The sequence below is a fragment of the Cavia porcellus genome, unplaced genomic scaffold (genome assembly GCF_034190915.1).
Source record: "Cavia porcellus strain 051 isolate PalLab524CR breed Dunkin Hartley unplaced genomic scaffold, mCavPor4.1 scaffold_1, whole genome shotgun sequence".
Lineage (NCBI taxonomy): Eukaryota > Metazoa > Chordata > Mammalia > Rodentia > Caviidae > Cavia > Cavia porcellus.
Genome location: NW_026947484.1, coordinates 242,133,102 through 242,154,049, shown reverse-complemented (window position 1 = coordinate 242,154,049; position 20,948 = coordinate 242,133,102). Strand labels below are relative to the sequence as shown.

The following is a 20,948-nucleotide window of genomic DNA, read 5'->3' as shown; positions in this document are numbered from 1 at the left end:
TCCTGCCTACTGTGGTGAGAATTTAGGTTCTTACATACTTCACATCAGAGTCCACAGGACTTTAAAGCAATGACCCAAAGAGATGCTGTGACCCCTACTCATCTGATTTATAGAGACCTGATGACTACCAAATGAGTAGTAGTTCAGAGTCCCAGAAAACTGGTTTTGTGAACATCAAGAAATTATCAGATTATTTTGATTTTCAGAATTAATCAGCCCTTGAGTATGCTACATGGTTTTGCATGTGAGGGAGGAGTAGGTGGGGTTCTAAATCTCCCGAAGTTCCATCCTCTTTCAAACCTGTATTCGTGGGAGACACAGCCCTGAGCGCTTGGGCACCAGCAGGTTCTCAGTGGAGCAACAGTTGATAGATTCCCTTCTTTCGCAGCTTCCTTTGTTGTTTGAGTGAGCTTTGCGCAGTGTGTGCAATGAGTCAGGCTCCACAGTAGCTTTGTCAGGTGCACACAGCAGCCAAATAAACCCATCAAATCGAATCCCATGCTAGTGCCCCCTGTGTGGAGCTCCCAGCCTCCGCACAGCCTCCCGCCAGCCTCGTCCCCTCCTCTCCCGGCCACACTGCGGCTCTGGCACTGCCTGCCCCTCCCTGAGGCTTTTGTCACCTCTCCAGTCTCAGACCCCCAGCTAGTGCTGTTGTGACCATGCACGCAACGTCGCTGTCGCCCACCATAGTCCCTGCTCCCTCCCGGCTGCCCCCATCTGAGCTTTTTCATAAATTACTGGGTTTTCTCACTTCTCCTGCCCTACAGTAACTACACAGGAGGTGAACTTTGTCTTGCTCTTTGTTACACACTTGAGCTTTGAACAGCACTGGCAGGCACCAGGCATCTCACCCACCCATAGGTGAGTGAGTGGGTGGGTGACCTGGGTGAATTTGTTTGAACCCGTATCTCCCTGGAGCTAAAGCCCATGCTTCCGCCACCAACAAGCTGCAGTCTTAAAATGGGCTCAGGGGGCCAGGAATGCAGCTCAGTGGCCCAGTACCTGCCTAACAAGTATGAGGCCCTGAGTTGAATTCCTGGTATCAAAAAAGAAAAAAAAATGGATTTGCTCCTGGAGTAGGTCTGGTATGGAGTGTCTGGGAATAATAGCATGATCTCTCATTTCAAAATATTTGTAACTTAGTTGTGATGTCAGACTCGAATGACTTCTTGGGTTGACCAATATAATAAGTGCTGGATGAGAGCTGGGCGAGGAGGTGCATGATAGTAAGCTGAGGCAGATGCCCCATCACCAGGAAGCTGAGGCAGGAGGGTTACCCTGAGTTGTGGCTTGGGCTACATAGTGAGATCAAGGCCCAGCTGACCATGTCTCAAAACAACCAAAGGTATATATGCCTCATGGAAAGTGCTGGTGTGGAGAGTGGCCAGAGGGCAGTGCCCAGTGGTCAGTGAGGACTTTGGAGGGCCATCACTGGCTTCCCAGAAGTGAGGAAATCCCGGGGCACCTCACACGGTGGGAGCCATTTAGGGATGGCAGAGGACTCAGATAAAACACAGTCAGGTGAATTCATCCAGAAAAAGATTTAATAAATGGAATGTGTTTAGGGGATTCCAGCTGAAGACAGCCGTTAGATTTTTTTTTTTTTTTTTTTTTTTTTTGGTCTAGAAAAAGTAACCATTACACTCAGACATATTTTCATGAGGAAATAAAGTCCTCAAGACATCAGAAAAGGAGTGGAAAGCGAAAGTACGAGCTTCTTTGTTCCTAAAGAACAGCGATGGGCACGGACCAGATACGCCCAGAGCGGACAGCGTGGAGAGGACGCGGCCCCACTCTCTGCAGCCTCTCTGCAGGATTTACCTACAGTCCTGTGCTTTCCACAGAAGCAGGCAAGGAGGGGAGGGGTGCGAGATGAGCCACCTCCCTCCGTGGAGGCAGCCAGCAGGGCAGACCGCTCTACAGCCCTGTGACACCCACGTGCGGCCACACAGGCCCCACTCCGCCACCATGGGGCTGCCCTCAGCACAGCACCCAGCGCCAGGTGGCCTGGGAAGAGTCCCGAGAGCAGGCCAGCTGGGGAAGGCGACTCGCTGGGCTCAGTCAACATCCTCTGGCCCTCGGTCAGCAAGTAGGTGCTCCGCACCTCTGTCCATGAAACAGTGGGCACTGGTGCATTGGCCTCTCGTCCTAGAGGGACTCGAGTCCGGAAGCAAACCACAGGCCTCCAGTTTCCATCCACCCGTGCCTTAGGCTCTGGGCTGAGGGAAGCATGTCGCCTGCTCAGGGTTAGCCTCAAGACCACAGCAGACTCACTCTCTCTCCTCTCTCTCTCTCTCTCTCTCTCCCTCTCTCTCTCTCTCTCTCTCTCTCTGTCTTCCCAAGAGAGGTGATAGTGAAAGATTTGACCCCAAGTGACTTGCAGGCAAGGGATTTGCATTTTAAAGTTTGACAGACATTTACAGGCCTTTTGATCTCTTTTCCTCCCTTCACCCACCCACCCTGGCCCCTGCTCCCCTTCTGGGTTCTCCACCTTGTCCCAGACACAGTCTGAAACGGGGGCTTATTCAGCCGAGGCTGCTCAGGCCCTGTGCCTGGTGCGATGCCCTCATAGCCTGAAGCTCCCATTTATTAAGTAAAAACTAGATGCGGAGTATTTTTCTCACGTCCTAATACCACAGCCTTTCCCTACTAACCCTTTCTCCATAGCCCCCTGCACAGTTTATATTATTTACCTTTTTAAAAATAGAAGATAAGGCTCAGAGGGGCTCAACAGTAAGAAGTCACTAGTAAGAAGCAGGAAAGGCAGGTCCATGCGCCTCCAAGCCTATGGCCTTTCTGTCACCCATGCTGACTGACGTGTCTGCTTATTACAGGCGCCTTGGAAAGATCTTTCTTGGAAAACTAACACCACATTCCAGGGTTTTCCTGCTGGTGTTGTGCTGGAAATAACCCAATAAACATCACGATTTGATTTACTCGAGGACAAACGTGCAGCTGCCCTTTTCTTCACAGCTTTCCCCTGCTGCTTGTCTCCCCCGTGAACCACCATACCTCGCTCCGCTCTGTCCTCACCGCCCCGTGGGACCTGGGAGCAACACTCTCCTGGCAAAGCCCAGTGGAAGCAAACGCAGTCTCAGCCTCAGGAATTTTTGCAGCTTGAGGGAATCCTGAGAGCCACCTAGGAAAAGGTTTAGAGAATGACTGATGTCACTAAGTCAAAGACCAAGGAAGTGAGTCTCATTAGCAAACACCTCAGTGTGCTAAGCGCTTTGGCTCACCTAATCTTTGCCACACCCCAGTGAGGAACAAGGAACAAGGAATCTCATATCCAGAAAGCCCTAGCTCAGAGAAACACAAGATTTAGTGTTGCACAGTGAATACCTGTGGGACCATGTTCCAAACTCAGGTTACAAAAGAGTATCCAGACTCTTTCCCCGGGGTGGGCTGTGGGTTGGTGGGGAGGAACAGGGTGAGGTGCCCAGGTGCCTGGCTGGCTGCCAGCCGACCATTCTGCTGTGGCAAAGCGATAGAATCTGCCATCATATGGTGGTGACAAGGCCAGATCTGTAGTGAAAATCATCCAGTATTTACAACATCCTTAGCCATACTTTGTTCAAGAAGGTTTCCTTCAAAAATAGGAACTATTTACCAACCCACAGTCTCTAACAATTCCTGAGACTTAAAAGTCAGAAGAGAATGCAAATTCCTTGGAAAAACCCACCTCCTCACCCCACCCTGCTTTCACAGAGAAAGTCTCAGAAGGGCCAAATTGGGAGCCATAAGAGAGTCACAGATTGGGGTGCTGAGTGCCCCGCCGTCGAGGTTGAGAGATCAGGTTCACAGCTCCAACCACAGACACCCACCCTCCAGCCTGTCCCACCTCAGTTTCAGAGAGCAAACAGGCCTTCCCTTCTCCCACTCGAGTTCCTGGCCAGAACTTGGGTTGTGCTCTGGGGGTCAGATGGGAAGGTCCAGGCAGCCTCCCACCCTTGTGCAGGGAGACCTTCCCTCAGAGCTGGCATGCAGGAAGTATCTCCAGGAAGGACAGCTCCTCCTTCAACCCACAGCTGACTTGGTATGGCCCAGCTACTCCTAAGCAAGCTCCCTTCTCCTAGTCCTGGTCACCCGTGCAGCTCTGTGGCCAGCTCTGGGGACAGCATTCGGAACAAAAGAAGAAGTGATATTGGTCTCCAGGCTTCGCAGCCTGGTCAATCAGCAAGCCCTGGCCTGACCCCAGATGCCCTTCAGGGCCCAACTCACAACTGTTCCCTACTAAGGCATCGGTATTCCCCGTCTGTCCACACCAACCTTGTTCTCCTCAGGGATGAGGACACCGTCATGGCATGGCATTTGCTTTGGGCTGGGAGGGAATGTCCTTCCCTTTTTGCCTGCCTCTTCTTCACCATTTGGAGCGAAGAGCTGCCCTGCTAAGGATGGTGTGATAAAGAGCCCCACACAGCAGCAGTTGCCACTTTATCAGAGAGGACATTTTGTCTTGTTAGGAAGCATTCAGTACTGCCATCATCTACTCAGGAGTGCGTGACCTTTCTAGAGTTGTGCCAAACCTTGAACTTTTTGATTGGTTCCCTGTGTGACCCATTGTGTATTGGGGTTTCTGGCACATAATTTTATTGACACTTCTTGGGAAATGTGTGTTGCATGTTGATCTGGAAATGAGACATTTTTGCAAACAAAGTCAGCCTGACGGCACTGTGCAGGTGCCTGCTACGTAGAAGGGCACTGAGTGACACTCTGCCAGCTCAGCCTGAATCCCAAGGCTGTGTAGGGCAAAAGGGAGCAGAGGACGACCAGCACTGACAGGGACAGACAGAGGGACAGCATGGACCAGGGCAGGCACCAGGTAGGAAATCCTGAAGATTACAGACCTCTGAGAAGAAAAACTTTCATCTCTAGATTCCCCAGAACTCGCTGAGAGGCTTTTAGGAAAACAAATTTTGACTCAGGTGGTCTTTGGGCCACACTTAGAGAGGTGTGGGTGTAGAGTTGAGCAAGAAAGATGGAGTCACCAGAGAGGAGAGAAGAAGAGAGGAGAGGAGAGGAGAGGAGAGGAGAGGAGAGGAGAGGAGAGGAGAGGAGAGGAGAGGAGAGGAGGGAAAATGGTATCTTTGGGTGCAGAGTTACTCACCAAGCACAGCCCAACACTGGAGCCCTTTCCCTGACCTCTCTCTCCTCCCTAGGGAGGATAAGGACAATGAGCCCCTGATCACTGCTGATGGTGCTGAACCTGCGGGGCTTTCTCTGTGTCACTGTGGTGTTGCTATGATCCTCCAGGCACAGTCCGGTCCCAGCTCAAGTGGGAAAGGCTATCAGTTTGTAATGCAGGAACTTGCTGAGGAAAGCACAGTTGGCCACGCCCTGTCCTGCTCCACAGGGAAATGTGTGAACCCACACAAGTCCTCGGCAGGAGCGCCAAGCTTGGATTTTCAGGTGCTTTCTGCAGGTATTTCTCTCTAAAGGGCATCGAACAGGATGTTACTGTGGCCACCTGCAGCTCAGACTATGGAAACTCGGCATGACTGGGGTCTGAGGGCTCAGAGATGATGTCTATTTATGTACCAAACAGCTTCCTGGACTGGGATCAGACGAGCTGCAGAAAATCCCCAAAGAACTGGGTGAAAAAAACGTGGCTTTGAGTCTGGGCTCATGAGATCTGGGAGAAGCCTGGCTGTCTAGATAAGGTAATTCTGCTGCGGAATCAGATTTGGAAATCGAGAAAGACTGGTAGCACCAAATCTGTTCCACTCTTCCACCAGGATCAAAATCTCCATCCTAGATACGGGGAGTGGTGCCTCCTTTTCCCTACAATCCCTACTCGACCCTGTTTCAGGGTCGAGTTCTGAGATTACAGTTCCCAGGAAATTTTCCTGGAAGGAAGTGTGTTTCGCATTTCTCTTTTCTTGCAGCACATTTTCAGTATCTTTATAATGTTTTATAGCATCATCAAATTAAAACAACACTGAGATTCTATTTTACTCCAGAAAGAATGCTCATCATCAAGAAATCAAATAATAACAAATCTGGGAAGGCTGCAGGGGGAAAAGAGCCCTTCTCCACTGCTGGTGGAGATATAAAATAATACAAACATTATGGAGAGCAGTGTGGAGGTTCTTCAAAAAGCTGAAATGGAAACTCCATTTGACTCAGCTTTTCCCCTTCTAGATATTTTCCTGAAAGAGTTAAAGACATCATATTACAGGCGCATATGCATACCCATGTTTATAGCCACATCACTGAGAATAGCCAAATCTCAGAGCAGCCTATACGCCCATGGACAGATGAACGGCTAAAGATAAAGTGGTATTTACACACAGCGGAGGACTAATCTGACAGAAAGAGAGACCTGAGGCGTTTGTAGGAAGATGAGTGCACTCTGAGACCGTAATATGGTGAAATAAATCAGACACGCCACTTTATCACAGAACTTCTTTTATAGGAGAAGCCCAAAGTATAAGTAATTTAAAGAGCAAAGTAAAAGATAGATGACCAGAAATAGGGAGATAGAGCTTTTGCATATGGAAAAGGGACCTAGAGATGGAGGAAGGGGAAGGAAGGGTGAGGACAGAAAAAAGAAAGAATTAAGATGTGTTATGTACATGTACCATTCCCCACAGTGTGCGTACTTAAAACACGTATTAGTGAAAATACTTTAGAGCACCAGCCCTCTCCCTATACAACATTTATCTATCTCCACTGTGCATAAGAAATACAGTGCCAGTCACATATATAATCTTTGCTTTTCTATTGTCACACTTAAAAAATAAACAAGTGAAATTAATTCAAATAACATGTTCCACTTATCTCATTGTATTCATGGTGCTATTATTTCAACACGTAACTAATAAAAATCCCTAGTGATATACGCTACATTTCTTTTTCACATTAAGTATTTGGAGTCCGGTGTGTATTTTACACTTAGCACACATCTCAGCTTTGGCCAGCTGCACGTCCAGTGCTCAACCACCACACGCAGCCGGTGAGCACCACATTGGACATGGCGCCATGCTGTTCTTCGAGGGCAAGCCTGTGGATTCTCAGGAACAGGACAGTTCTGAGAGGCAAGACAGACACTTAGACAGCATCTGAGACAGCTCACCCATAAACTCCGCGCGGAGATTTTCTTTTGCTGGTTTTTTTTTTTTTTTTTTTTTTTTTTGGTACCGGAAGTCGAACTCACAACCCCACACTTACCAGGCAGGCTCTGTGCTGCTGAGTTATATCCCCAGCCTTCCTTGGCTGTTTTTTGTCTGACTAGATATTTTAAGGCGCTGTGTCTTTGGAGTAAGACTGGGTAACAGATGTCTGCATTAAGGAAGGAGAAAGTCATCCAGAGAAGAGCAGGGTGGGACAAAGCCCAGGAGCACGGCCGTTACAGAACACAAAAAGGCAGTTGAACCAAAAAGGCAGATACCAGCTCTCCTTGGCCCCTGTGTGGTGGGCTGGGCAGTGCAAAGACAGTGGGGCTCTGAGCCCTGCGCCCAGCTTTCCTCTCAGCTAACTTGAGCTGCCCAGGGCATAGGCACCAGCTGCCAGAGAGTTCGGACAGGTGTCCTGTGATCACTTAAACCTGTTCAGTGCAGCGGCAGCAAAACATGCTCTCAGCATGAGCATCCTCTGAAAACAGGCTCAGCCAGCTCATGTCCTGGTCCACCTCACAACTACGCCATGGCTGGTTCACTTCAGAAAAGGGACCGTCGCTTTTGTCAGTAAAGAATCACCTCCAAGGCAAAGCCCACAGATACCTGCTCACAGCTTTCCCAGGATCAGACATCTCCTGAGGAAATCAGAGTTCAAGTCCTTCCCTGGGACATAGGATGAAGGCACAGAGGGACAGGAGGGAGCCTGGAGTTCCACATGCTTGTTGTCCTCAACTGCATAACAGCTTTCAACTAGCACAATGGAGAATGGGGTGCTACAGTGTTCCTCCACTGCGCCACAGGGGGTAGGTGCAAGGGCTTTGCCTTCAGAGAAAACACTTTTCTGATTGGCAGCACACTGGTTTATTTTTGGGGCGTGATGTTTGAGGTCAGGGTCTCAGTGCATGTTTTAGGCTGGTGTGGGGCTCACTCTTAGCCCAGGCAGGCTTCGAACCCATAGCAAGCCTCCTCCCTCAACCCCCACCCCATCTGCCATGATGAATTACAGGTTGCACCACCACGCCAGGCCTGAGTTTATATGGATAAACTATAGTATTAGAACTCTTAACTTGTGTACTTGTTAAACAGACTTCTGGTGTTTATGCAAAGCACTGTAGTAATAGTTGAGGCCGTAGATTCCTAGCATGTGACACCAAGTGCGTTAGGGGATCTCTAAGCCACAAGTCCCTCAGCTGTGAGACGAGGGTGGGACAGCCCTCCACCCAAGACTTGTGTACTCAAAGTGCCAACCAAAATGCACAGAGAATGCTTATAGACGTGTATAACTATTGAAACTTAAACAACATAAAGTAAGATCACTTAAAGCAGAAACTGGGCGTAAGAGCAAAGAAATAAATATTTACCAGGATGAGGGTGCTGAAGACACATCCTTCAAGGGAAAGAGACTGACAGCAGGGCTGATGAGAACAGGAGTGAGCCCACCCCTCTGGGCCCAGTCTGCAGGCTGTGGGGAAGGGGAGTGTCCCCCAGGGGAAAGGTCTTCTAAGGGGATGAGGAGAGGACGTCCAGGCTGGAGGAGTCAGAGGTGCGAAGAAGGAACGGAAGGCTTTGGTGATGCGTGGAATTGGGTGGCAAGAATGGCAAAAGAGGAAGAGGTCACAATTACTCCTTGGTAGGCACTGTCCCTGCAGATGGCCAGCCACAGCTGAGACCTCGTAGGCCGCCCCAGCATCGCCCGTGGAGGAGTGGGGCGTTTGTCTCCGACCCGCTGGCCCTTGCTTGGCACAGACACTGCCTGGGCGCCCTGGCTCTGGAAGAACCCCTCAAAGGTGAGCAAGCGCTGACCGACTGACCCCACCCTAAGAAAGCTCGCTCAGCGAAGGCTGCTTCAGCCGCCTGCTCCCTGCCAGCTCTCTCCTTTGTGCTCCCCAAGTGTAAACTTCCTAGGAGACAAAGCGTGCATTTCATCTCTGGGACATTTTGAAACAGAAGGGATATCGTGCAGATCACGCCAGCGCGTTACTCTAGCAGGTCCATTTCGTTTGTGCTCTCTGAGTCCATTTCTGGGCAGCGGCCACCCAGCCTGAAGCCTGCAGCGGCTGCAGCGGGGAGCTCTCCAGCGCGGTGGGACTGCCTGCAGCTGGTCTTGCAGTGCCCTCTTGGCCTGGCTGACAGAGGCAGCCGTTCATTCTAAGCCTGTTTTGAGTTTTCCAGAGAGGAGGCCCTTACTCCGTCTCCCAGTGGGCAACCTTCCAGTTCTGCCTCTTATTGCTGGAGCCACACCTGACAAACCTCTTTAACTTCTGTTCCTTAGTTCTCCAGGGGAGATGACATTCTCTGGCTCCCAAGGCTCTCGAGACTTCCCACAGACTGAGACTTTTCATAACCCTAAGACAGTGTCTTTGTGTCGGTAACTGTGCAAGCCTTTGTTCTGAAAACTGCAGAACACAGCAGTGCACCTGGGATGGGGCTGTGCAGAGACAATCACCAGGGCTGACAAGGAAGGGGTTCAGTACAGATGGGCGGCCTGCAGGGAAGGACTGGAGGACACTGAGAGGCCAAGCAGGCTGTGTGAGGGGCGGGTGCAGCCTGGACAGAGCTGAGGGGAGGTGGTGGTCAGGACGGTGCAGGGCTACGAGAATCCTCAGAGAAAAGGCCTGGGGCCGGGGTCATGGCCAGGGGGCCCAGACTGGGGAGCCTCCTTCAGTTCGTGTGGGTTCAGGGGACAGAGCCGTCGTGTCCTTGTGCGTTTTCATGCACACAAACAGCTCACTGTACTCTTGAGTGACAGGCTGAGGAGTTCTCAGGTGTGCTTTGGCAGCAGGAAAGTCAGGCAGGTAGGAAAGTCTAGAGACACTGCCGGATCAGGCCAAGACAGCCAGGACTGACTGTGAAGATCCCCAGGAAAGCAGCCCGAGACACCTCCCTATGAAAACCTGCTTCCCATCCCCAGGAGATTCTCGTCATCAGGGAAAGGATGATGTGTATCCAAGATGCTCCTGGTCATCCTGGGGTTCACCTGTGGGTGCCCCACTCAGAGTGGGGGTCACCTGCTTGGCTGCACAGAGAGGGGTGCAGGGAGTGAGGGGCTGCGCTGGAGGAGGGAGGCCTGGAGACTTCTTCCTGGGACCAACCTTTCCTCTGTCACCCTTCCTGCTGCCCTCCTAAGTCCTTCTCCCACCTGTTTCTACACCTTGCAAACTTCAATCCACAGTCCCAGCAAAGACTCAGGGGGACTTGCCCCGCTCCCGTCTGGTCCTGCACCCTTACAGTGGATTCCCCTCCACATCTCCTGTCTTCCCTCTTCACTTCTTCCTCTTTTCCCCTCAAGAAAAGGTTCAAATGAGTGTACCAAGAGAACACAAGTGGTGTACACTTGTGTTCCCAGCACTCTAGGGGACTGAGGCAGGACGTTCCTACACCCTGACAAGACTGGGTCTCAAAACAAGAAACAAACAAAAGAAGACAGATGGAGCTCAGTGCAAGGGACTTGGGTTCAATTCCCAGTGCCACACATATGCACACACACACACACACACACACACACACACACGTGTACACACAAAGAGAGAAAGAAAGAAAAACGTGTACTACCCAGATACTTTGGTTCTACTTCAATTTGTTCCGAGATGTTTTTCATTTATACATGGAATCTTGCCTAATTACTACTGGTAAAATTATAATTTTTAAATTAGTAATCTTTTTGTGGGGGGAGTTGAGAAAGTCTCTCACTATATAGCCCAGGTGAGCCTCAAACTTACAGCAATCCTCCTGCCTCAGCCTCCAAAAGTGCTGGGATTGCATGTGAATGCCACTACGCCTGGCATAAATTGATAACTTTTATAAAGTTAAGAAATATTGAGAACTATAAAGAAGAGTAGCAACTACCAGCGCTTGCATGCTTGCTGTGTCTGGGCCAGGGATCGCACATGTCCTTATGTGTGTTAACTGTGACCACATTTCTGCGGATGGATAATGTTAGGGGTGGTTACTTCTGCTCATGGGAATGGCATTTTTCTTATCACTCCTCTGCTCGCTTTCTTCCTGAGAGGTAGCTCCAGTGTTGTCGTGAGAACATAGCTTAGAGCCAGACTTTCCAGGCGTGGACCTTGCCATCCCTCCTCACTTAGCGATGCAATCAGTGTGGTCGTAAGCAGGGAATGTCATCCTGTGACCAAGTACGCCCACTCTTAGCACTTCACATGTTTCTATTAGAAAGCATGTTTTATATATCCTGCTTAAAGACTGTGCTATTGGACTATATTTCCTATGGGAAGTGTTTTGCATAAATATGATTTATTTGTCAACTACGTAGCATTTCACACTCTGCAGAGGACCGACGGTGTGCCCACCTCTGCTGTTAGACCTTCCAGCTGAGTCAGACGTTTGCTGTCGTCACTAGTGGTACGTACTCTTATTCACAAACATCTAACTACGTGTCTGTTAAGTTCTGTAAGGTCCTGTGCCAAAAGTACTTTCACAACTAAGATGCATTTTAAAGGCTTTGAAATATTTAAAACCTTGGACCAGTTGGCTCTCCCCTTCCTCACCCTTCTGCCAACTTTGCCAACTCGGGAGGTGAAAAGGTCCTCTCCCGTGGTTTGCATTTACATGTCTTTGATTACCAGTGAGGTAGATATTTCCTTTGGCATTTACCAAAGGAAATTTTTTCTTTCTTTCTTTTAATTTTTTTTTCTTTTTTAAAATTTATTTATTTATTTTAACACCAAGTACCTTAATGAGAAAAGAAGATAGTTATGAAATATCCTCATATGTTTAAGAAATTCAAAATAAAAGACAGAATAAAACTAAAAAGAAGAAAATAATAAAGAGCAGAAAACACAATCCCTATTCAAAATGCCAACATCATTTTTCGTAAAAATTAACATTTTGATTCTTACATTTTGGTAGAAATACAAAAGACTCAGAATAGCCTAAACAACTTTGATAAAGGAACAGAGTTAGGGCTCCTGCCCTCCCCAGCCCACACAGAAGCACACCGATCCTGAATGGTTTCTCTTTGGTGAGTGGTTTATTCATGTTCTCGCTCATTTCTCTGACAGTAACAGAGTATTTTTCTTACCTCTACAATTTCTTCATAACAATAACCTTCTGGCCATCCTATTTGAGTGTTGCCTATCAAAACATTGAGAAAGTTTTTTTTCTAAATATTTCATTGCCTTGTATTTGGGCTCTGTCAGTTGGCCTGGAAGGCTGAAAATCTGAAATAAAAGTGGTCAAAGAAGAGCACAAACTTGGTGAAAATAAACACGTGATTATGAAGCTGTCTTATTAAACATTTTAGCACGCACTCTAAACTCAGGAATTTGGCCACTTCTGGAGAAGCAACTTTGCATTTTTCTGTTCTTCGGGCTAGTAAAAACAGAGGGAAACCCTTCAGAACAACCTCCCCCAACCTCTTTCAACTTTTTGACATGGGTATTAAAGTGCCACCCCAAATACCAGTGGTAATAAAGAAGCTGACTTAAAAGCAGGAGTAGGTGTAAATGTAACACATAAGACCTCTTTTTTGAATCTTGCCAGCCAGTTGCTGAAGAATTATTGGCGAAGCACTCGAGCCTACTACCTGCCTCCGGTGGGCGGGAAAGCTTGGCTATTTGGGGCTACATGTTGACATTCTAAAATTTTTGAACTGAAACAAGCAGTTCCTTATTTCCTCGCGGTCAGAATAACCACGGCCTCCCGCCGCTCGGTGCTCTCTAGGGAGAATTAGCTCCTGCTTGCTCCTTTATTACCTGCTTCCTTCTCTCTGATGTGTCCCCACCCTACCTTCCCGCGCTGCGGCCCCTCTGGCCCTTCCCTGCCTGTGACTGCCATCTCCTGCAGACATCATGACTGGAGCTTTTAAAAAATGAACATAATTAGTGATACTTTCAAAAGAGAAAAAGGCTTGTCTTCAGGTACAGCACCCTGTAGGGACCCGGCGACTTCAGAATGGATTCTGTCCAGGGAGAGGGTCGTAGCTTCTATCTACAGTCACGGGGTAAAGAAAGTCCAGAGAGCCCTTGGCTGTGGACGGGGATGAGACATGCTCTGGAGCTCGGACTGTCACTGCGTTTAAGGAGAAGGGAGACTCCTGGGTGTTCAGGAGGCAGTCACTGTTTTTCCTCACGGCTTTGCCTACCGAGAGGGTTGAGCCAGTTTAACTTCTGGCCAGAGACTCTTCGGCAATGGCCAAGAAGTCCAGTTTTGTCTTTCAGTGTTTGAGATTTCTTGCAGTTTAGTGCATTTCTCATCCATCTCCCACCTCTCCTGGGGAGTAAGTCTATTCCATCCCCATTGATTTCCGCTGCTTGGTCCTGCATATAGGTTTAAGACTCAGCCTGTGAAAATCGCCTGTTCACAAACAGGTTTCATTCCCTGGCTTCACAATGAGCCTAATGGTAGCAGCACAGGAGTTGCAGCCCGAAGAGCTGCACCCCTCACCGGCTCCAGGGCCGCCGCTCTCATTTCTCTGTGAACTCCGGCCAGGGGGAAGGCAGAAGGCTGCTGTGTGTTGTGTGCAGGCGCAGACTCCCTTTGCCCCACGGGCTCATCTCTTCTAGTGCTAGTTGGCGCCGAGACTGCTGCTGGGGAGAAGAGCTGGAGCATCTTATTTGTCCCAGCAGCAGGACACTGGCTCCCTCTTCCTGGCTGGCAGGGAGGCCTGGCCTGGGCTGCCAACGGGCTCTGGGCAGTTGTGACTGCAGGAAAGGACCGTGGGGTGCAAAGGCCGAGGTACTGTTAGGGCTCAGGACAGCAGGAGCCCCAAGGCCGATGGCTGTGGAAATCGAGGCACAAATCTGGGTCTGAGTGTCCTGGGAGAAGCACCGAGGGAAGCAGCATCATGGCAGCTGGCCCCAGGCGGCGGCAGCTGCAGGTGGGGCGAGGCTGTGGCTTTGCGTCCTGGCCCCATGCAAGGTCCTGTCACAGAGCTGTGACTCCTGCTTGTAAGCGGTGCCTTGGGCACCGGAGCAGGTCCCTGGGGCCTCTCAGCTAGAGGCACTCACTCGAGACCGGGGGCATGTTGTCAACACACTGGCTTTCATGCATAACCAAGAATCAAACTCTGCTGCTAAAATTTTAACTGTTTAACTGTTACCCTTACATGGTAATTGTGTGCCCAAAGGCCAAAGAAAACATCAGCAGTGGTGGGGGCTGAGGGAGACGAAGCCTTCAGTTTGTAACTGGAAACTCGGGGTGTAAAATAACTGCCAGCCTCACAACATGCGCCTGAGGCCTCCCAGAGCCCTCGGGCCTTGAGCCTCACATCTCTGCCTGGCACCCGGAGCCCTGAGGTGCCTCCCCACTTACCAACTGGATGCTTGAGCAGCTTTTTCAACCTCTCTAAACCATCTTTTACTACTTTAAATAGAAACCTAGTCACACACCCGTACTCCCATCGCTCTGGGGTCACAAGTTTGAGCACAGCCTGGGCAACTCAGCAATTTTGTGAGGCACTATCTCAAAATAAAGATTGAAAAAGGGCTGGGCGTGCAGCAAGGTGTGCAGCCTCTGAGTTCAATCCCCAGCGTGGAAAAATAAAAAAAGAACAAAAATAAGATTTTCACAAGATTTATATGGAATAAACTATATAAAGAATTTAGGCTTGGGAAAGTTACTTATTACAATCTTGTCACAGCTGCTCTCCTCTCCAGGATAACGTTGAGCACAGTAAGATAGTAGCCCTAGTGAAAGTGACAACAAATCCTGAGATGGGTAATGTGCGTGCATTTCCTCCTCCTCTCTCCAGGGCCCCAGGGCCAGTACTCATTCTCCCGACCGTGTGCGAGGCCACAGCCTGGCTGCTGAAGTGGGGAGCACTGGGGTACCACACGCCCACAACGCGGTACCCAGCTCCAATAGCTACCACAGACACCACTGTGCTGAGATTCTCAGAGGCCACAGAGCTGGGGCTGATGGACAGGACCCAGCAGGCCACCTGAGTGCTGAGCCTGGGGCCACCGGACTGTCCGTATGGGGCTGCAGGCAAGTTACCCAACTCCGCTGGGCCTTAATTTCTTATCTGCAAGCAGGATCAATGGTGATAACAGCACAGATAGAGGTGGCTTATTTCCCCTTTTATACTTTAAACACTTTGAGGTTCTTGGTGATTATTTTACTAAGTATATCACAGTGCAGGAGAATTAAGAAGATGACTGCCCATTCAGCCTATGGATTCCTGAAGACCAAGCTTTCCAGAGTACTTTCTGTCTGTACCATCAAACGGAAATCCACATTTATGTACAGAAATAGCCCGCACGACAGGTAGTAAATGAACGGGGCCAAGTTTTAGTGCTGTTGACAGCAGAAATCAGAAATTCTGAGGACTGTGACAGGCAAGGAACACTTCTGGCAGGAGGCAAGAACCAAGCCTTGTAGCTTGTGCTAGGTTAGGACACATTTCATAGACGAAAGTATTTATTTTTGCTAATTCTGAAGATATTGAAGCATCTTATAGCTCTCCAAGTCAAGGCTCAGTTTTTAGCTTGTATAACTTCATAGCAACATGGTACATAGGATAATGAAGCAGAGGCAAGGGAAGGCTGGGAGCAAAGGGAGTAATATATTTGTGTCCACAGGTATTGGGGATCTAACATCTCTTGACTCAAGGGATCAAAAATTGACTGTGTGCATGATTAACAATCCAGCAATATTACCAGCATACTTAAAGCTTCCAATATGTGGTCCTGGCATGAGTGTCCACTCTGCTAGGCCAGTGTTAGTATTGCAGGTGTCCTGATACGGATTAGTGTGTCAGAGATGGCAGTTATTAAGTAGCGGTCATAAGACTGGCCCCAGGTTCAGCCAGACTCTGAAGACTGTGCTCGCATCACTGATTCCCCTTTCTACCCCTGCCCCAATGTCTGAGTGTTCACTGCTGTACTACAGGCCACAGCTGCAGAGGAGGCTCTTGCAGAGGGGTCCCAGTGCCAGCCGTGCACCGCTCTGTTCTGCCCTGCGTTCTGCACAGAAGCCTGGCTGAGGAGGGGCTCGCATTCTGCTAATTCACAGAAGGCTCCTCTGAAAGCCTGGTCTGTGAGGGCAGACAGCCTGCACCTCTGAACTCCTCTGGAAAAAGGACTAGGAGATTTTTTCATGGTTTCTTGGGAATGGGTCTTTCTTCTTTTCTAATAAATGTATTTGAGGTTAAAAAGAAAAATAAAGGCTGAGTGACTTTGAGCTCTTTCTGCCAAGCAGGGCTCTTTTGGTGAAGTGCGCCACTGTGGTGACCACACTGCAGTGCAGTGGGGCAGGAGGGGAGCTCCAGATCCACTTTACTCACCTGACCAGCGTGCGTCACAGAGAAGACAGAATCTGTGCTACTGCAGCCTTTTACACATTACATATCAAGGCTCTGAGAACTGGGCCTTTGGCCAAAGGAGGTGACTGCTGGCTCGTCTTCCACTGCTGCTCTTTCAAACAGGTTAGTTGGGTCTGGTCTAGACGACTCCAGTTTTGGTGCTGGGGGTGAACCAGGGGTTTGTGCACGCTAAGCTTTTGCTCTGTCATGGAGCCACACCGCTGTCTATGCCCTGATGCTTTGTTCTTAATGGAGTCCGAAAAATGCTGGCTGTAGTCCTTCAAATGCTAACATTTCCTTCCCCTTTATTTCCCTCAGATGCAGCCTAGATGATTTCTTCAAAACAAGTGAGCACAGCCAGCGCAGGCTTGGCTGCTCTGTGGCTTACCAGGAGAAGTGAGAACAGAGCTGCTGGGCGGGCCGCAGCAGCCACCAGGCTTTGCTCATCTTCAGATGGGAGGTTGGCCATGAGCAGGCAGAGACCCCACAGTCACCAACCCTGAACTTACTGAGCGTCCTACCAAGGAGGTGACAGTGCAGTCTCATTTAGGAAATCACATTTCTAAAAATGGAACTTAGAGTAGCAATTTGAGAAAAAGCTGGAGAAAGGCACAAATGCTGTTTTGCAGAGAAACCCACAAGGTTTGGCTGGAAGGGCTGAGAGCCTGCTACAACTGTGGCCCCGGTCACCTGGTGTCCACCTGGAGTCCTCTCTGCTTGAGTTACAGTCAGCTCACTTGCCTCTGTGCCCACCAACTGAAATGGAGAAAGCAGACTTTAAAACATGATAGGCTTCCTGATCTTACCGGAGATCTCAGTCCCCCTCTTCCTGCAGGAAGTCTTAACTGGAGTGTCTTTAAGACCTCAGAGGTTTGTTATTTTCATACATGAAATATGGGTCTTTCAAAAAAATATGAAACATAGGAATATAGCATGTATATATATATATATATATATATATATACCTCAAATAATTTCTTCACATTCTATTCTCAATAAGAGCTGAAAGAAAACAGAGGATGAGGGAAAAAGAAAAGACTCACTACAATTATTATATTTCATTAATACTACTATCCTTCAAATCTGGCTTTGTAAAATGGTAAAATTATTCTTCAGATTGTCTGCTTGAATTTTTCCTCCCTGAGCCTTGCTAATTAAAAAATACCATAAATGTTTTAATTAGATCATTGACATTTCTTTTCAGACATTGCAAAGGGACTTAAGCATATTAAAAGACAGTAAATTTAAAGTGTGACTTGATGTTAAGGTTAATTTGTAAAAATAGTTGCATGGAGAATAAATTACATTCATGGGACAAATGTGGAATCTGATGTGGCTTCTTTCCAAGGCAGAGTGCCTATCAGAGCACACAGGAAGTGAAGCAAACTAGCAGGACCATCCAATGTGACACATTCCGTGGCATTCAGGTTGCAGTGAGAAAAGCAGTCTCCTTGGTTGATTTCACACTTCCTCTGTATGTTCCAAGAAGCAAGGTGTGACCCCACAGCTGGGTTTGCCAACAACCTTAGAAGGCCACTACCAGGTATTGCTGCAAACTCCTTATCTCTGAAGAATTAGTTCTTCTCTATGGGGAATCCAAGTCCACTTATTTAATCCAAATTTTATCTTCTTAGGGCCACTTCCTACTTGTTCAGGCTCCAGGCTTTCTGGAGCTGTGGCTTTCATTATTCCTCCTTCTACAGACCCTCCAAGTATGCCCCCCGGAAAGAAAGGTGAACACGGTCCCTGCGTGCCTCTGTGCGCTGGCCTCCCAGGGGCCCAGGGAAGCAGGAGCTGTTGTCTGCATTTGATACAGGAGGCGATCAAACCCGAGAAGCCAGGTCTCCAGCAACTCACCCATCTGCTGGTGAGGTGGTGCTGGCTGGCTCTCCCAGCCCCTCTGCTCTGCGCCTAGGCTCCCCGCCGTCCCCTCTTCCCTGCAGATGCCCCAGCTTGTTTTCTTTAGCTCCCTCTTTAATGAGTTCCACAGGACAATGCTAAGTCTAGTTATGCAGCCTTAATTGGTTTAGTTACAACAAGATAATTCCTTTTTTCTTCTCTCAGAGGCCTTTCTGTTTAAAGACATTTTAGCTGGAAGATGCTAATTATCGATGAGGGGAAAGTGACACCTGAAGAGTTCATTTTCCATGTTGGTCTCTGGGTTTCCTTTGAACTCCCTCCACCCAGCCCTCTTCCCCACTCGCTCACCATCATAAAAGAGAGAGTGCTTCCCTGTCCCTCTGGTGCTGGGCTGGCGGCACAGCTCTCTCTCCCACTTGCTGGGAGTCATTCCCTCCGCAGCTGCCCTGCGGCATGGAGAACCTACAGGAGCCCTTCCTGGGCCTCTCGGATGGCCTGGACGCCTCTGAAAGCCCTGGCCTGCTGTCTTCCTGGGACTGGAAAAACAGGGCCAGACCCTTCACAATCAGCCAGGCCTCTCCAACTCAGAGCCTTTCTCCGGCCCCATCCCTGGAGTCCTATTCTCCATCCCCTTGCCCTGCTGGGGCCGGGGTGTCCTATGGGCATGGCGGGACCAGCAGCGGGGTCAGTGCTGGCTGCAGCAGCCGGAACACGGGCGGCCTGGTGGAGATGGATTACAGTACGTTAGCTTTCCAACCTGCCTTCCTCCCAGGTGCCAGCGGCCCCAAAACCCAGAAGGGCGCCAAAGTCAAGATGTCTCTCCAGAGGAGACGCAAGGCGAGCGAGAGGGAGAAGCTCAGAATGAGGACCCTGGCCGAAGCCCTGCACACCCTGAGGAATTACCTGCCGCCTATCTACAGCCAGAGAGGCCAGCCGCTCACCAAGATCCAGACACTCAAGTACACCATCAAGTACATCGGGGAGCTCACCGACCTCCTCAACAGCAGCAGGGAGCCCAGGCCCCAGAGCTTGTGAGCTGTGCCCCTTGGGATCTGACTGGCCCCAGTCCTCTGGGTGGAACAGAGGCATGTTAAAGACCCAGAGCTGTGATGGGAGACAGTGTGGAGCTGTGTGCGCACAGTGGGAGGGGCACCCTGCGATCTGATTTTCTCCTGAACCCCTGAACCCCAGGCCAGTAGAAACCCTTGCTTCTGGTTTTCCTTGCCATCCCTCCACAGACTCATCCTTTGTAAAAAGACATTATTTTGCCCCTCTGTGTCTGCTCAAGGTATTTGAAAGGGTGACTGTATTTTAAATGCATTGTCAACAACATAAAGTAGTTGCAATTAATTTTGTGCCATTTTGGTATTGGAAGCTTTCTGCTGCTGACAAAACTTGGATTTGTATAGAATTCAGTATGACATTTGGCTTTTTATTTAGAGAGGGCTGGGACAGGATTTGTGTCAAGGGTTCTAGCCATCCCACCTGTGTGTGTGTGTGTGTGTGTGTGTGTGTGTGTGTGTGTGTGTAAAATGTACTCTTGTTGAATTAAAATCACTTAAAGGCAAAAGGAACTAGCGTCATAACAAACAGAAACTCACAAGCAGGCTAAGGCAGAGTGCAGATTCCGGGGACCAGAGCCTCCTCTCCTGGCGCAGCAGAAGGAAGGCTGGTACCCAGCAATGAGGGCACAAAGGAGTCGGAGGAAGAAGAGGCTGCAGCATCACAGGGTCATCAGAGCCCTGCTTTCCTGTCCCAGTATGACCTCATTTATTCCTTCACTTACAAATGAGATGGAGGAGGGACTTTAAATTCTCTAGATAACAGGACTCAGGTTGGCTCTAACCTTTCTGGAGGTGTATGCTTCAGCCAGGGCATGCCGCCCTCTTCCCCCACCCTGAAACCCCTACGACCTGCCTCTCCAGGGTCTGCAGTGTCCCAGGGTGTCCCTGCTGAGCACACAGGTTGCTGAAAACAGGCTTTGAATGAAGCAAGTTCTCAGAACTCCTGGGCCTAGCCAGCTGCATTTTTTGGATACAGCTGTCTGCTAATAGGATTTATTTTCAGGAAGTTGTCTCTTTGGGTCTCCTATCACCCTCTCCTTTCAGTGATGTAAACTGCAAAGGCAGTAGTTGTGTTCATGCCTTCATGCAAGCTCCTTTACATTTTTGAGGAGACAAATATAAATAAGATGAGCAGGTATATATTGTAGAGAATTGCCTTTAATTCTGCAGATTCTTCTTCAACTTGGCAATGTATACATTAAAATCCTTTCAAGTCAATACAGATCTGTCGCGGAGGGTTCATTGCTGCAGTACCTTGATTTGCAGATGAGCACATGAAGCCACACAGGTGAGACGTGCGCACAAAGCCCAGGTCCCTGCTGCTCTGTGGTGCAGACCTGAGCCATTGGCCAGCAAGGCACTTTCTGAACAATAGTTAAGTTGTTTTTATCACCAGAGAGTGTTGTGATCGATAGCCTAGGCAGCTATCTTCATCTTCTGGTATTTTAATTAGCCTGAAAAACTCCCGAAAGGGTACCCCAGATCATATTTTAATTAATGTACTATACCATTTTCACAAGGGCAGCTACTGACATTGTCACACCGTGCCGTGGAGCAGCTGCCCACATGACCACTTGTGTTATCACTCTCAGGAATTTTTAATGGATTAAAAATGGCTATGGCAATGTGTTACCTTTAATTCTC

General features: G+C 49.1%; 1 protein-coding gene across 1 annotated transcript; it reads left to right on the top strand.

Annotated features, from left to right (window-relative positions):
- The first annotated feature begins 17,931 nt into the window (after positions 1 to 17,931).
- Positions 17,932 to 19,590, top strand: Msgn1 (mesogenin 1). Its single transcript, XM_003472927.4, has one exon. The coding sequence runs from the start codon at positions 18,694 to 18,696 to the stop codon at positions 19,273 to 19,275; it is 582 nt and encodes a 193-aa protein (XP_003472975.1). The 5' UTR covers positions 17,932 to 18,693; the 3' UTR covers positions 19,276 to 19,590.
- Positions 19,591 to 20,948: the final 1,358 nt, after the last annotated feature.

Bases quoted from the DNA above. Each gene is read 5' to 3' on its own strand.
- Msgn1 (XM_003472927.4), top strand. From the start codon at position 18,694: ATGGAGAACCTACAGGAGCCCTTCCTGGGCCTCTCGGATGGCCTGGAC.